Here is a 17,509-nt window from a genome sequence, read left to right as displayed (position 1 = left end):
CAAATCTCAGTTTTAAATGCCTCCTATACCAAAGCTGTCGGTGAGTTGGGTGGCGTTGATCTGTTCCAATCCAACAAACAGATGTTCAGCTCAACTCCTCGGCCCATGGCAGACTGGACACTCGCAAGGTGTAGGAAATCGGGGAGGCAGTCTGGCCACCTATCTATCTGTGAAAATCCGATCCAGCTATCAAACAGCTATGGTCTGTCTACAATCTGTGCACCAATCAAGGTCCAATTTCACCCAGGAGCCCGTGTCCATGACAACAACTCTCTCCTGCCCACGGTTCAGGTCAACTACTCCAATATTGACACCATCGTCACTCACGTAGGTTTTAACGACCTTCGTTTTAGGCTTTCTGAAAAAACTGCGGGAGGACTACATAACATTTTTAAAGACCCTCGCTTGCACAGGGAAGAGAATAATTATCTTTGGCCCCCTCCTTTGCTACTCGCTTCTATCTTTTTAAAAGAGACGGGGTTCACCCTAACACCAGGGCTTCCAGGATTATTTCCTGCAACATTGCAAACTGTTTTAGAGTCTGACAGTGCTTTTTAGTGGTTCAGTTTTTATTGTTATTCTTTAGTTTTTTATCCTCTTATGTTTGTTGTGTAATAAATATTTCAGTTTTTATTTCCATTGTTTGTATTAGTTTTTTCCTGTGAAGCATATTGTGTTGCATTCCATGTATGAAATGTGCTGTATAAATAAAGCTTGGTTCTGATTCTGTTCCTGTACAAATGTTGTTATTTTCCGGTGTTCGGCACTGTTCCCTGAACTGGTTCCAAACCCTTAGTGCCTTCAGAAAGTTTTCACACCCCTTAACTTTTTCCACATTTTGTTGTACTGCAGCCTGAATTAAAAATGTATTAAATTGAAATTTGTGTCACTTCCCTACCCCATAATGTCAAAGGGGAATTATGTTCTTAGAAAATGTAACACATTTTTTTATAAAATGGGAAGCTAAAATGTCTTGAGTCAATAAGTATTCAACCCCTTTGTTATGGCAAGCCTAAATAATTTCAGTAGTAAAAATGTGCTTAACAAGTCACATAATAAGTTACATGGACTCACTCTGTGTGCAATAATAGTGTATATCATTATTTGTGAATGACTACCTCATCTCTGTATCCCAAACATACAATTATCTGTAAGGTCTCTCAGTCGAGCAGTGAATTTCAAACACAGATTCAACCATAAAGACCAGGGAGGTTTTCCAATGCCTCGCAAAGAAGGGCACCTATTGGTAGATGGGTCAAAATAAAAAGCAGACACTGAATCTCCCTTTGAACATGTGTTTTTTTTTTTTTTTTTACCAAAACATGATGAAGTTGTATTTTTAGCTGATATGGGAATGAATACCCAAGCAGTATTATCAAACAGCTATAATGTTTTAGGATACTGTAACGCGGGTTGTATAAAGGGGACCAAGGCGCAGCGTGTAGAGTGCTCATATGAATAAAAACACTAAAACGAAAACAACAAAACGACCGACAACAGTTCCGTCAGGTGACATACACTAAACAGAAAACAACTACCCACAAAACCCCAGGAAGAAAAACCCCTACTTAAATATGATCTCCAATCAGAGGCAACGAGTATCAGCTGCCTCCAATTGGAGATCAACCCAAACAACCCCAACATAGAAATACAAAAACTAGAACTAAAACATAGAAATAGAAAACATAGAAAAACCCCAAACACCCCCTGTCACGCCCTGACCTACTCTACTATAGAAAATGACATCTTACTAGGGTCAGGACGTGACAGATACACTGGTATGTATACAAATATTTGCCAGGGCATCTTAAAAAAAAAAGGGATTATTACACATGGAGATGTGGAATGCTGAAAAGGCCAGCTAGCTTGCTATGTTTTTATCCAGGCTGCCAGCTATCCAGGCTGCCAGCTAGCTACTACTAGCAAGAGAAAGCGACTCTTCCTTGCTTTCACAAAATGAAAATACAAAAATAATCGTCCCCTTGTGAATGGGACTGGAACCCGGCGAGGACATCATGACACCAAAAGGTATCCCCTACTCCAAAAATGATTTTAGTATTTTCATTTTTGCAGGCACAAAGTTTGTAGTAACCATAAGCCCAACTCAAGCCCTAAACCCCTAAACTCTAACTACTCTAGAGGAAGGCTCTTACTGTGGCAGGTCTGTTCCTGGTGGTACAGCCCTTCTCCGCAGGCCTCCAGACACTGGCCCTGGTGTAGGGACAGTCCCTGGGAACAGAGGGTACACTGGGACACAGAGGGGCCGGAGCAGGACCAGCAGGAGCTGTGACAGGCTGAGAGTGAATAGGTCAGAGGTCAATCACACTGTTGGAGCCAATCAGGACTCGGCTAGTTTCAACATTATAAAAACGTTGTAAGGGCTAGGTTCAAGTTTCAAGTTTTTATTGTAACGTTAAATGTACAGTGAAATGCCTTTCTTGCTATCCAGAAAGTGCAGGTTTTTGTTCCTACCCACCATGAACAAAAACCTGATTCACTAAATCAATTAATGCATTGATGAGTTGATTAGTTGAAGCAGGTATGTTAGTGCTGGGCTAGGACATAAGCCTGCCATGAGGACACAAGGGCTATAAACTATGTGCAGGTTTTGGTATAGCCCAGCACTAATACTGAAACAGTATGAGTATGAGAGGTATTCATGTAAACTCTGTGAGGAGTTGCTTACCTCTGCAGCGGCCATGGTCGTCTATGTAATGCTGTTCTGGACAGTGGGAAATACATTTCCCATGATGCATAGCAGAGCCCTGGGGGCAGCTCGTGCACTTGGGGTTGTCAGGGTAACAGGTAGCACAGGACGAATCACACGCTGTGGGGATGACACACACACACACACACACACACACACACACACACACACACACACATTATACTATTTAACCATTTTAAATGTATCTACAATTTAATGTTTTAATAACGCAGTTTAAATTTACTGCTCAATTGCATATGTGTGAGATATATTCTTGGTCACTTATAAAGGGGCTTTCACACACAAATTGGTTTGGAGCGTTTTTTCCCCCCAGCTTGGGTTCCTTTGGACTGGTGTGAACACTCTATCTGCACTCAGGAGGGCACTGAACAACGTGGTACCGTGGTGCGGTTCGCTGCAGGTGAGCATGCAGTCCAGACCAAACACAGGAAAAGAACCAGAGTGGCACAGTATGATTGGTTGTTTGACTGATCACATGCAGCACACAGCATCATAACCTGTTATGGCTGAAACATTGTGTGAGTAGCAGCTCCTTTCTGAGCTCATCCGATACAGATTCGATTAGGGGAGACGGGGGATGTACCAGGGATATAGACTACTGAATATAGTTTATTCAAGTCACCGTTTTTGGAAGACCAAAACGAAAGTGAAAACGAAAGACTGGGACACACAAGTAATGCTTTATGATGCTCATAGATGGATTTAACATGAGTTTTAGTTTGTTTGACATTTGGCTAACATTAATAATATGCATGTCAATCTATTACTGGCTCCAAGTGGAGGAGAGATTGACTTCATCACTACTTGTATTTGTGAGAGGTATTGACATGTTGAATGCACTCATGCATACCCAACATGCCACAAGAGGTTTCTTCACAGTCCCCGAGTCCAGAACAGACTATGGGAGGTACACAGTCCTACATAGAGCCATGACTACATGGAACTCTATTCCACATCAAGTAACAGATGCAAGCAGTGGAATCAGTTTTAATAAACAGATAAAAATACACCTTATGGAACAGCGGGGACTTTGAAGCAACACACATACAGACACATGCTTACACACACACACATCGTAACATACACACTATATACACACGTACACACCACAGGAGGTTGGTGGCACCTTAATTGGGGAGAACGTGCTCGTGGTAATGACTGCAGCAGAACTAGTGGAATGCACCAAATACATCAAACCTATGGTTTCCAGGTGTTTGATGCCATTTCATTTGTAACTGTGAGGAACGGCGCTGGGAGACGAGAAGCAGGTACAGGGAGAACATTTAATAAGCAATGGACATGGAACAGAACAGGACAGGACAGCGTCTGGACAAGGGAAGAAATAACGACATGAATGCTAACACAGGGAACAAACGGGAAAGTATACAGAAATAGGAAAGGCAATCAACAAAGGGAAGGAGTCCAGGCGAGTCCAATGAGCGCTGCTGTGTGTAATGATAGTGACAGGTGTGCGCAATGAAGGGCAGCCTGGCGCCCTCAAAAGCGCCAGAGAGGGAGAGCAGGGGCAGGTGTGACAGCGCCGTTCCAGCCATTATCCGCTTAGCACACTCCTGTGGTACACCTGGATGTTGTATTGTAGATACAATACATGGTAGTAGAGTAGAGGCCTGAAGAAACACACGTAATGTGTTGTGAATGTGTTGTAATGTTATTAAAATTGTAGAACTGCTTTAATTTTGAAGGACCTCAGGAAGAGTAGCTGCTGCCTTGGCAGGAACTAATGGGGATCCATAATAAACCCCAGGAAGAGTAGCTGCTGCTTTGGCAGGAACTAATGGGGATCCATAATAAACCCCAGGAAGAATAGCTGCTGCCTTGGCAGGAACTAATGGGGATCCATAATAAACCCCAGGATGTGGGGTTTATAATAAACCCCATGTTGCTATAGCTACTATAATAGTCTTAGGTTATATATCCATGTTGCTATAGCTACTATAATAGTCTTAGGTTATATATCCATGTTGCTATAACTACTATAATAGTCTTAGGTTATATATCCATGTTGCTATAACTACTATAATAGTCTTAGGTTATATATCCATGTTGCTATTGCTACTATAATAGTCTTAGGTTATATCTCCATGTTTCTATAGCTACTATAATATTCTTAGGTTATATCTCCATGTTTCTATAGCTACTATAATAGTCTTAGGTTATATCTCCATGTTTCTATAGCTACTATAATATTCTTAGGTTATATCTCCATGTTTCTATAGCTACTATAATAGTCTTAGGTTATATCTCCATGTTTCTATAGCTACTATAATAGTCTTAGGTTATATCTCCATGTTTCTATAGCTACTATAATATTCTTAGGTTATATCTCCATGTTTCTATAGCTACTATAATAGTCTTAGGTTATATCTCCATGTTTCTATAGCTACTATAATAGTCTTAGGTTATATCTCCATGTTGCTATAGCTACTATAATAGTCTTAGGTTATATATCCATGTTGCTATAGCTACTATAATAGTCTTAGGTTATATATCCATGTTTCTATAGCTACTATAATAGTCTTAGGTTATATCTCCATGTTTCTATAGCTACTATAATAGTCTTAGGTTATATCTCCATGTTTCTATAGCTACTATAATAGTCTTAGGTTATATCTCCATGTTTCTATAGCTACTATAATAGTCTTAGGTTATATCTCCATGTTTCTATAGCTACTATAATAGTCTTAGGTTATATCTCCATGTTTCTATAGCTACTATAATAGTCTTAGGTTATATCTCCATGTTTCTATAGCTACTATAATAGTCTTAGGTTATATCTCCATGTTTCTATAGCTACTATAATAGTCTTAGGTTATATCTCCATGTTTCTATAGCTACTATAATAGTCTTAGGTTATATCTCCATGTTTCTATAGCTACTATAATAGTCTTAGGTTATATCTCCATGTTTCTATAGCTACTATAATAGTCTTAGGTTATATCTCCATGTTTCTATAGCTACTATAATAGTCTTAGGTTATATCTCCATGTTTCTATAGCTACTATAATAGTCTTAGGTTATATCTCCATGTTTCTATAGCTACTATAATAGTCTTAGGTTATATCTCCATGTTTCTATAGCTACTATAATAGTCTTAGGTTATATCTCCATGTTTCTATAGCTACTATAATAGTCTTAGGTTATATCTCCATGTTTCTATAGCTACTATAATAGTCTTAGGTTATATCTCCATGTTTCTATAGCTACTATAATAGTCTTAGGTTATATCTCCATGTTTCTATAGCTACTATAATATTCTTAGGTTATATCTCCATGCTGCTATAACTACTATAATAGTCTTAGGTTATATATCCATGTTGCTATAGCTACTATAATAGTCTTAGGTTATATCTCCATGTTTCTATAGCTACTATAATAGTCTTAGGTTATATCTCCATGTTTCTATAGCTACTATAATAGTCTTAGGTTATATCTCCATGTTTCTATAGCTACTATAATAGTCTTAGGTTATATCTCCATGTTTCTATAGCTACTATAATAGTCTTAGGTTATATCTCCATGTTTCTATAGCTACTATAATAGTCTTAGGTTATATCTCCATGTTTCTATAGCTACTATAATAGTCTTAGGTTATATCTCCATGTTTCTATAGCTACTATAATAGTCTTAGGTTATATCTCCATGTTTCTATAGCTACTATAATAATCTTAGGTTATATCTCCATGTTTCTATAACTACTATAATAGTCTTAGGTTATATCTCCATGTTTCTATAGCTACTATAATAGTCTTAGGTTATATCTCCATGTTTCTATAGCTACTATAATATTCTTAGGTTATATCTCCATGTTTCTATAGCTACTATAATAGTCTTAGGTTATATCTCCATGTTTCTATAGCTACTATAATAGTCTTAGGTTATATATCCATGTTTCTATAGCTACTATAATAGTCTTAGGTTATATATCCATGTTGCTATAGCTACTATAATAGTCTTAGGTTATATCTCCATGTTTCTATAGCTACTATAATAGTCTTAGGTTATATCTCCATGTTTCTATAGCTACTATAATATTCTTAGGTTATATCTCCATGTTTCTATAGCTACTATAATAGTCTTAGGTTATATCTCCATGTTTCTATAGCTACTATAATAGTCTTAGGTTATATCTCCATGTTTCTATAGCTACTATAATAGTCTTAGGTTATATCTCCATGTTTCTATAGCTACTATAATAGTCTTAGGTTATATCTCCATGTTTCTATAGCTACTATAATAGTCTTAGGTTATATCTCCATGTTTCTATAGCTACTATAATAGTCTTAGGTTATATCTCCATGTTTCTATAGCTACTATAATAGTCTTAGGTTATATCTCCATGTTTCTATAGCTACTATAATAGTCTTAGGTTATATATCCATGTTGCTATAGCTACTATAATATGTATATATATTCCCTCATCCCCCATGGGCCCTGGTTAAAATGAGTGCACTAAATAGGGAATAGGGGCCCTGGTTAAAATGAGTGCATTATATAGGGAATAGGGGCCCTGGTTAAAATGAGTGCACAAAATAGAGAATAGGGGCCCTGGTTAAAATGAGTGGACTAAATAGGGAATAGGGTGCTTTTTGGGACACAAGTCCTCACTCAGCTCAATGACTAGAAGGGATTTATTTTTACTGAGTTCTACCACTCTTTTCCATCTTTTTCTTTCAAATGAGAAACAATTGATATTCATGTGGTTTATTTAAGGAGATGTGGATCCTCATTAAGATTGCAATAAGGTATAATTAAAAACAGTTTGTTTTGTTTTGGTTGTTATAAACAGTGTGTGGAGTGCTGACTAGCCACTTTACTCATGTGGGGGAGGCTGACTACGCTCTGGTGGGTTACAGAGAAGAAAAGCGAAGTGAACAAAATCTTCACCGCTAGTTCACTTCATATGAAAACTATATGTGGTACACACTAGGCCCTAAGCCAGGGATGGGCAACTTTGATAGGGGTGGGGGCCTAAAAAAAAAATTGAACTCATCATGAGGGGCCGCAGTGGCTCGTGGGTCTGGGTACCATCGTCAATACCCCACCACCCTAAGAGCATCTTAGCAACTCCCCTCGTGACAGAGAGAAGAAGAAAACATGTTTTAAAGTGCAGTTAGCCATCCCTGCCCTGAACCTTATAAAACACAAACTGTAATAGTAATTTTCCTTGCAGTCAAACATGATGCACCTACATTTGTTGGAAAAACAAGTCTTTGACAAATACATTCCAGTGAGATATTATAATTTTGTGTCACCTCTACCAAAAACAAAGATGAGGAAAATGGCTTTAAGAGCCGTTTTAAGAACAGTAACTACAGAATTTAAATAACTCAATATGGCCGCCGGTCAACTCACCACGGAACGTTGTCCTAAACCAATGGGAGTGTCAGTTGCAGTTATGCTCACCATAACATGTTCTAGTCATTCTGATTTGATGAGCAGGATTCCTGGCATATGGGGCGGCAGGTAGCCTAGTGGTTAGAGCATTGGGCCAATAACCGGAAGGTTGCTGGATCGAATCCCCGAGCTGACAAGATAAAAATCTGTCGTTCTGGCCCTGAGCAAGGCAGTTAATCCACTGTTCCCTGGGTGATGTGGATGTCGATTAAGGCAGCCCCCAGCACCTCTCTGATGCAGAGGGGTTGCATTAAATGTGGAAGACCCATTTCAGCTGAATACATTCAGTTGGACAACTGACTAGGTATCCCCCTTTCCCTAGTACTGGTGTAAAAAGTAATTTCAATGGAGATTCTCAATTGACCATGTTTTTTTTGTTCTAAGATAAGGCTTAATCTGTGTCTGGGAAACTGTCCCAATGGATTCTGAGCTCACCATAACAGGTTCCTTGTTGTGTGTAGTAGCCTGGGTCACAGTCTGGGACACAGAGTCCATCTCTGAGGAGGTGAGACGGATCAGAACACCACACACAGTCCTGCTGGCTCGGCCCTGAGCACACTGAACAGGATGCATGACAACCTGGGGGAGAGATAGAGAGAAGAATAAAGAGAGAGAGGGAGGGTAAGAGAGAGAGAGTGAGAGAGAGAGAGTGAGAGAGAGAGAGGGGTGAGAAAGAGAGGGGGGTGAGAAAGAGAAAGGAAAAATATAAATATGGAAGAGATCATACACTGGATATACTGTAGGATATACTGTAGGATATACTGTGGGATATACCGTAGGATATACCGTAGGATCTACCGTAGGATATACCGTAGGATATACTGTAGGATATACTGTGGGATATACCGTAGGATATACCGTAGGATCTACTGTAGGATCTACTGTAGGATCTACTGTAGGATATACTGTAGGATCTACCGTAGGATATACTGTAGGATATACTGTAGGATATACCGTAGGATCTACTGTAGGATCTACTGTAGGATATACTGTAGGATCTACTGTAGGATATACTGTAGGATCTACCGTAGGATATACTGTAGGATATACCGTAGAATATACTGTAGGATCTACCGTAGGATCTACCGTAGGATATACTGTAGGATATACCGTAGAATATACCGTAGGATCTACTGTAGGATCTACTGTAGGATCTACTGTAGGATATACTGTGGGATATACCATAGGATATACCGTAGGATATACCGTAGGATCTACTGTAGGATGTACTGTAGGATATACCGTAGGATATACTGTAGGATCTACTGTAGGATCTACTGTAGGATATACCGTAGGATATACTGTAGGATCTACTGTAGGATCTGCTGTAGGATATACTGTAGGATCTACTGTAGGATATACCGTAGGATCTACTGTAGGATCTACTGTAGGATCTACTGTAGGATATACTGTAGGATCTACCGTAGGATATACCGTAGGATCTACTGTAGGATACACTGTAGGATATACCGTAGGATCTACTGTAGGATACACTGTAGGATATACTGTACATTCAGCATCTAAAGGGTTAATCCACACCTGCCCCTAACTCAGTGGATATACAGTAGGAAATACTGTACATTCAGCATCTAAAGGGTTAATCCACACATGCCCCTAACTCAGTGGATATACTGTAGGATAAACTGTAGGATATACTGCAGAATATACTGCACAAACTTTCCAAACTTCCTTTCTTTCTTTCTTTCTTTCTTTCTTTCTTTCTTTCTTTCTTTCTTTCTTTCTTTCTTTCTTTCTTTCTTTCTTTCTTTCTTTCTTTCTTTCTTTCTCTCTTTCACTCTCTCGGAAGACTTGAGCCCTAGGACCATGCCTCAGGACTACCTGGCCTGATGACTCCTTGTTGTCCCCCGTCCACCTGGTCGTGCTGCTGCTCCAGTTTCAACTGTTCTGCCTGCGGCTAAGGAGTCCTGACCTGTTCACCGGACTTGCTACATGTCCCAGACCTGCTGTTTTCAACTCTTTGGAGACAGCAGGAGCGGTAGAGATACTCTGAATGATCGGCTATGAAAAGCCAACTGACATTTACTCCTGAGGTGCTGACCTGTTGCACCGTCATCAACCACTGTGATTATTATTATTTGACCCTGCTGGTCATCTATGAACATTTGAACATTTTGGCCATGTTCTGTTATAATCTCCACACGGCACAGCGAGAAGAGGACTGGCCACCCCTCATAGCCTGGTTCCTCTCTAGGTTTCTTCCTTGGTTCTGGCCTTTCTAGGGAGTTTTTCCTAGCCACCGTGCTTCTACATCGGCATTGCTTGCTGTTTGGGGTTTTAGGCTGGGTTTCTGTACAGCACTTTGTGACATCAGCTGATGTAAGAAGGGCTTTATAAATAAATGTGCCTGATTGATTGATTCAGCATCTAGATCATGTGTCAAAATCATTCCACGAAGGGACAAGTGGCTGCTGGTTTTCGCTCCTCCCTTGTACTTGATTGATGAATTAAGGTCACTAATTAGTTAGGATATCACCTCACCTGATTGTCTAGGTCAAAAACCCGCAGACACTCGGCCCTTCGTGGAATGAGTTTGACACCCCTGATCTAAAGTGTTAATTATAATCCATAGAATCATTCACATTTTCTGTTGCTGCAGGATTATTTTCCTGCTGTAGCAAACTGGCTCAAATTAAGACCCTACATCTGTAGGCAGAAGGTCTGTCTGGTGAACCAAACCAGGAAGAGAAACATAACCTCTGTCTGGATGGGGAACCAAACCAGGAAGAGAAACATAACCTCTGTCTGAATGGTGAACCAAACCAGGAGGAGAAACAGAACCTCTGTCTGGATGGTGAACCAAACCAGGAGGAGAAACAGAACCTCTGTCTGGATGGTGAACCAAACCAGGAAGAGAAACAGAACCTCTGTCTGGATGGTGAACCAAACCAGGAAGAGAAACAGAACCTCTGTCTGGATGGTGAACCAAACCAGGAAGAGAAACAGAACCTCTGTCTGGATGGTGAACCAAACCAGGAAGAGAAACAGAACCTCTGTCTGGATGGTGAACCAAACCAGGAAGAGAAACAGAACCTCTGTCTGGATGGTGAACCAAACCAGGAAGAGAAACAGAACCTCTGTCTGGATGGTGAACCAAACCAGGAAGAGAAACAGAACCTCTGTCTGGATGGTGAACCAAACCAGGAAGAGAAACAGAACCTCTGTCTGGATGGTGAACCAAACCAGGAAGAGAAACAGAACCTCTGTCTGGATGGTGAACCAAACCAGGAGGAGAAACAGAACCTCTGTCTGGATGGTGAACCAAACCAGGAAGAGAAACAGAACCTCTGTCTGGATGGTGAACCAAACCAGGAAGAGAAACAGAACCTCTGTCTGGATGGTGAACCAAACCAGGAAGAGAAACAGAACCTCTGTCTGGATGGTGAACCAAACCAGGAAGAGAAACAGAACCAGAGGTCACTTACTGGGGGGGGGGGGGGGGGCTTATTAAACTATGTGCATATGTATGTGTGACTATAAATCTTTGTATGTGAATAGCATTTTAAGGGGTAAGTCCTTGGCTGTGACCCCACTCTCAGATTTCCAGTTCACACACTTAACCAGGCAAGTCAGTTAACAACAAATTCTTATTTACATTGACGGAACAGTGGGTTAACTGCCTTGTTCCGGGGCAGAACAACAGATGTATATCTTGTCAGCTCAGGGATTCAATCTAGCAACCTTCCCGGTTACTGGACCAACGCTCTAACCACTAGGCTACCTGCCGCCCCATAGTGCAATGTGGAAATAGGCCAGTTCTGAGAGGGAGAGACAGCAGGGCAGTAGTTGATTCTAGTAAAGCCAGAGACTTCATAAACCGGGTGTGAAGGAAGGAGACCTCTGGGGACCAAATGCAGACAGAGCAATGCAGAGATTCCTCCAAGAAAACACACACACACACACACACACACACACACACACACACACACACACACACACACACACACACACACACACACACACACACACACACACACACACACACACACACACACACACACACACACACAGTCCCCATTATGTGTGAAAAGTTTATCTAAGCTGGAAATCATGACAGTTTGAGGTACCGCAAAGGAAGGATAGTGATGACGCTCATTGACATTGTTGCAAGTATGTGGACTAACCAATCAAGAAGAGGAATCTCCAGCTGTGAACTCTATAGAACGTTCCAGAGAACCACGGTGAATGTGACTGAACATCAAATGTTGAAATAGTAAAACGTTTTAACCAATTTGGAATTTTGACAACATTACCATCATATCAACGCAACCCTAAATCGCTTTGGCAACAGTAGGCATCAATCAAGTCACTTGCCAATAATGTTGCGCACAACGTTGAATACAACGTTTGAAAGGCCTATCTTTCTAATCAACACAGTCAAAGTTAACATTAAACCTTAGACACCTTCAAATTGACCAATTTATAGGCATGCCCAATGTAGGAATCTGTTTTTAACAATGTGACGTTGCGCTCCAAAAGGGATAACTTGAAATAACATGCTGTAAGTCATTACATAATGGACAGAAGAAAAAAAACATATTTATTTATTGGCCTAGTGGTTAGAAGTATTTAGACATGTCATGTGAAATAGGCCTCAGGTGAAATCATTGTTAAATGCGTAAGAGAGAAGGCCTGCTGTTTCATGTAGGTCTACATTAGTTACGGGTTTGATCATTTCAAAACAGAAATAACAAAACATTATTTTAAGCAATTGCATGTGGAGCAGGACCACTGACTCACTACATTGTTCTATTATCCAGACAGCTGCATGTGGAGCAGGACCCACTGACTCACTACATTGTTCTATTATCCAGACAGCTGCATGTGGAGCAGGACCACTGACTCACTACATTGTTCTATTATCCAGACAGCTGCATGTGGAGCAGGACCCACTGACTCACTACATTGTTCTATTATCCAGACAGCTGCATGTGGAGCAGGACCACTGACTCACTACATTGTTATATTATCCAGACAGCTGCATGTGGAGCAGGTCCCACTGACTCACTACATTGTTATATTATCCAGACAGCTGCATGTGGAGCAGGACCCACTGACTCACTACATTGTTCTATTATCCAGACAGCTGCATGTGGAGCAGGACCCACTGACTCACTACATTGTTCTATTATCCAGACAGCTGCATGTGGAGCAGGACCCACTGACTCACTACATTGTTCTATTATCCAGACAGCTGCATGTGGAGCAGGACCACTGACTCACTACATTGTTCTATTATCCAGACAGCTGCATGTGGAGCAGGACCCACTGACTCACTACATTGTTCTATTATCCAGACAGCTGCATGTGGAGCAGGACCACTGACTCACTACATTGTTCTATTATCCAGACAGCTGCATGTGGAGCAGGTCCCACTGACTCACTACATTGTTCTATTATCCAGACAGCTGCATGTGGAGCAGGACCACTGACTCACTACATTGTTCTATTATCCAGACAGCTGCATGTGGAGCAGGTCCCACTGACTCACTACATTGTTCTATTATCCAGACAGCTGCATGTGGAGCAGGACCACTGACTCACTACATTGTTCTATTATCCAGACAGCTGCATGTGGAGCAGGACCCACTGACTCACTACATTGTTCTATTATCCAGACAGCTGCATGTGGAGCAGGACCACTGACTCACTACATTGTTCTATTATCCAGACAGCTGCATGTGGAGCAGGAACCACTGACTCACTACATTGTTCTATTATCCAGACAGCTGCATGTGGAGCAGGTCCCACTGACTCACTACATTGTTCTATTATCCAGACAGCTGCATGTGGAGCAGGACCCACTGACTCACTACATTGTTCTATTATCCAGACAGCTGCATGTGGAGCAGGACCCACTGACTCACTACATTGTTCTATTAACCAGACAGCTGCATGTGGAGCAGGACCCACTGACTCACTACATTGTTCTATTATCCAGACAGCTGCATGTGGAGCAGGACCCACTGACTCACTACATTGTTCTATTATCAAGACAGCTGCATGTGGAGCAGGAACCACTGACTCACTACATTGTTCTATTAACCAGACAGCTGCATGTGGAGCAGGACCCACTGACTCACTACATTGTTCTATTATCCAGACAGCTGCATGTGGAGCAGGACCCACTGACTCACTACATTGTTCTATTATCCAGACAGCTGCATGTGGAGCAGGTCCCACTGACTCACTACATTGTTCTATTATCCAGACAGCTGCATGTGGAGCAGGACCCACTGACTCACTACATTGTTCTATTATCAAGACAGCTGCATGTGGAGCAGGAACCACTGACTCACTACATTGTTCTATTAACCAGACAGCTGCATGTGGAGCAGGACCCACTGACTCACTACATTGTTCTATTATCCAGACAGCTGCATGTGGAGCAGGACCCACTGACTCACTACATTGTTCTATTATCCAGACAGCTGCATGTGGAGCAGGTCCCACTGACTCACTACATTGTTCTATTATCCAGACAGCTGCTGGTCACTCTGAAATGATGTGGACAGCTCATGAGGACTCCTAAATATCTGTTGACTGTAATGGACTCTAATGTCTAAAGACTCTTCATACATAGCTTTTATTTGTACCCATGAGAGTAAAAAAAAGAAGTAAAATGTCTCTTCTCAGCACTTACAATCAATTTTCTACTCTGAGATGCTTTTTGTGGATACAGGCCCAGGCCTCCACTCAGCCTTTGTCCATCCAGCCAGCCTGCAGCTTTACTTACAAAGCCTCATCTAAGGAAATAATTGAAGCTGATGAAAAATGTTGAAGAAAAACAAGCTTATATTTTGGGTTCTCATGGAGAGTGACAGTTGAACTAAGCTCATGAGGCATTTAGAAGTTATATTCTTCAAGAATCAATGGATATACAGTACCAGCCAAAAGTTTGGATACACCTACTCATTCAAGGGTTTTTCTCTATTTTTCACTATTTTCTACATTGTAGAATAATAGTGAAGACATCAAAACGATGTAAATAACACATATGGAATCATGTAGTAACCAGAAAAGTGTTAAACAAATCCCCCCCCAAAATTGTACTACTATCCCCAAGTTTGGAAGGAGGCCCATGTACTCCCCCTTCACAAAGGTGGTGACCCTTGTGACCTAAACAATTATAGGCCTATTTCTAAACATTCTTGTCTAGCTAAAATATTAGAATCCTCGATTAATTCTCGACTAGGAACTTTGAAATGTATTATAAATGTACATCAGTCGGTTTCAGACCAGGTCATAGCACTATCTCTGCTGCACCCCTAGTTATAAATGATGTGTTAACTGTATGGATAAAGGACAACATTTTGCTACCCTCTTCATTGACCTGTCAAAGGCTTTCAATGCTGTTGATCACTCACTGCTAATTCAGAGCCTTGCCTCAATTGACCTAGACCAGGCTGCGTGTAAACTGGTTTAAAAACGACTTGAAAGATACAACTCTACTGAACACTACTGTATCTACTGATGGGGTTAAATCAGGTTTCCTGTATATTAAGAAAGGTGTCCCGCAGGGGTCGATTCTGGGTCCTGTATTTTTTTTTTACTGTTTACGTTAACAATATCGAATATCTGTAAAACAAATGTAACCTGCACTTGTATCCCGATGATACTGTTGTGTATTCTATTGACCCCACGGTTGACCAGGCTCTATCTGAACTACAGTCTGCCTTCATTGTATTACAAAAACATTTTATTGACCTAAATATAGTACTGAATGCAGGTAAAACTAAGTATATTTTGTTCTCTATGGCGGATAAAAATAACTCTGACGATTTAAGCATATGTACTTTGGATGGTGTCCTTATTGATCGTGTCCCTGTTTACAAATATCTGGGCATCTGGATAGATGAAAAGCTGTCTTTTAAAAAAGCATATTGATGAGTTAATTAAAAAGCAGAGAATAAAAATGGGCTTCTTCTATAGAAATAGGTCAGGCCTCTCACTAAGTAGTAGGAGAAGAGGTGAGAGGAGAAGAGGGGATGAGGAGATGATGAGAGGAGAGGAGAAGAGGTGAGAGGAGAGGACGAGAGGAGAAGAGGAGAAGAGGTGAGAGCAGAGGATGAGAGGAGTGGAGAAGAGGTGAGAGGAGATGATGAGAGGAGTGGAGAAGAGGTGAGAGGAGAGGAGAGGATGAGAGGAGTGGAGAAGAGGTGAGAGGAGAGGACAAGAGGAGAAGAGGAGAAGAGGTGAGGATGAGAGGAGTGGAGAAGAGGTGAGAGGATAGGATGAGAGGAGTGGAGAAGAAGTGAGAGGAGAGGGGATGAGGAGAGGATGAGAGGGGAGGATGAGAGGAGAGGATGAGAGGAGAGGGAGAAGAGGGAATGAGAGGAGAAGATGGGATGATGAGAGGATGAGGAGAGGAGAAGAGGGGATGAGGAGAGAATGAGAGGAGAGGAGAAGAGGGGATGAGGAGAGGATGAGATGAGATGAAAGGAGAGGAGAAGAGGGGAGGAGAAGCGGGGATGAGGAGAGGATGAGATGAGAGGAGAAGAGGGGAGGGGAGAGGAGAAGAGGGGATGAGGAGGGGAGAATGAGGTTCCTTTGCATCCTCCCCCCTTCCTCCTCTAGTCTTCCTCTGACCTCCCTCCTCCTCCCCCTCCCTCCTCCTCCCCCTCCATCCCCCCCACTCTTGAGTTATGCCAGAGGCATCTGAGAGGGTACCCCTCCATGGGGAGGGTTAGGGGGGGTCCGGGGGTCATGGCACCCTTAAAAAATGTTACACAAAAAAACAAACACCCTCCCCTCCTCTCTCTCTTTCTTCAGCACCCCACACCAACTCTAAAGATCCGACCCAATTCTGACGCCCTTACTATGGCATGCTGGCACAGCGATGGCATGCGTTCCTGGCGCGGGGGCGTATTAACCTCTTACCACGGGAAATGCCGCAAACCCCGTACCTCAGCCCCCATGAGTGGTCAGGCTTGGCGTGGGCTGATGATGTAGGACTGATCTACTGGCGTGGTGAGGGACGGAGAGCAGCGCTACTGGGCCTTGTGCCGTATAGATGCTGAGTGATTTATTCTGAATGTATCTTCGGCTAAAGACGAGTAAGTACAGTAAGGAAGTACATTTTGACAGACTGCCTAAATCTACGGTTCTGTACGGTTTAGAGATTTCAGACCCACATTTCCGACCCAAATTTCCCGACTCTGAGTGTGAAGGACTTACATGTCCGTCACACTCAGTCCTCCCCAGAGGATGCATGTTATTGGAGAAAGCCCCAGCCTAAACCACTCTAATGGGCTCCTGAGAAGCTGTGGACTTACATTCCATTTGGGAACGTGGTGTGGCGGGAGAGAATTGCCATCTCCTGGTCATGTTCATCAAGGTGGGATATTG

The 17,509-nt window shown here is 41.8% G+C and overlaps 1 protein-coding gene across 4 annotated transcripts in view; it reads right to left on the bottom strand.

The window, feature by feature from the left end:
- The window catches only part of LOC106570894 (extracellular matrix organizing protein FRAS1), a 364,444-nt gene that overhangs the window by 179,598 nt on the left and 167,337 nt on the right, over window positions 1-17,509 (bottom strand). For all 4 annotated transcript variants that reach the window (XM_045695383.1, XM_045695380.1, XM_045695381.1 and 1 more), the window contains exons 14-16: window positions 8,579-8,722; window positions 2,687-2,827; window positions 2,154-2,294 (exon numbers count right to left, since the gene is read on the bottom strand). In XM_045695383.1, coding sequence (XP_045551339.1) covers window positions 2,154-2,294; window positions 2,687-2,827; window positions 8,579-8,722 — 426 coding nt within the window. The remainder of the gene's footprint in view (window positions 1-2,153; window positions 2,295-2,686; window positions 2,828-8,578; window positions 8,723-17,509) is intronic.

Source organism: Salmo salar, chromosome ssa15, assembly GCF_905237065.1.
Source record: "Salmo salar chromosome ssa15, Ssal_v3.1, whole genome shotgun sequence".
Classification (NCBI taxonomy): Eukaryota; Metazoa; Chordata; class Actinopteri; order Salmoniformes; family Salmonidae; genus Salmo; species Salmo salar.
This window is presented reverse-complemented; position numbering and strand designations above follow the sequence as displayed.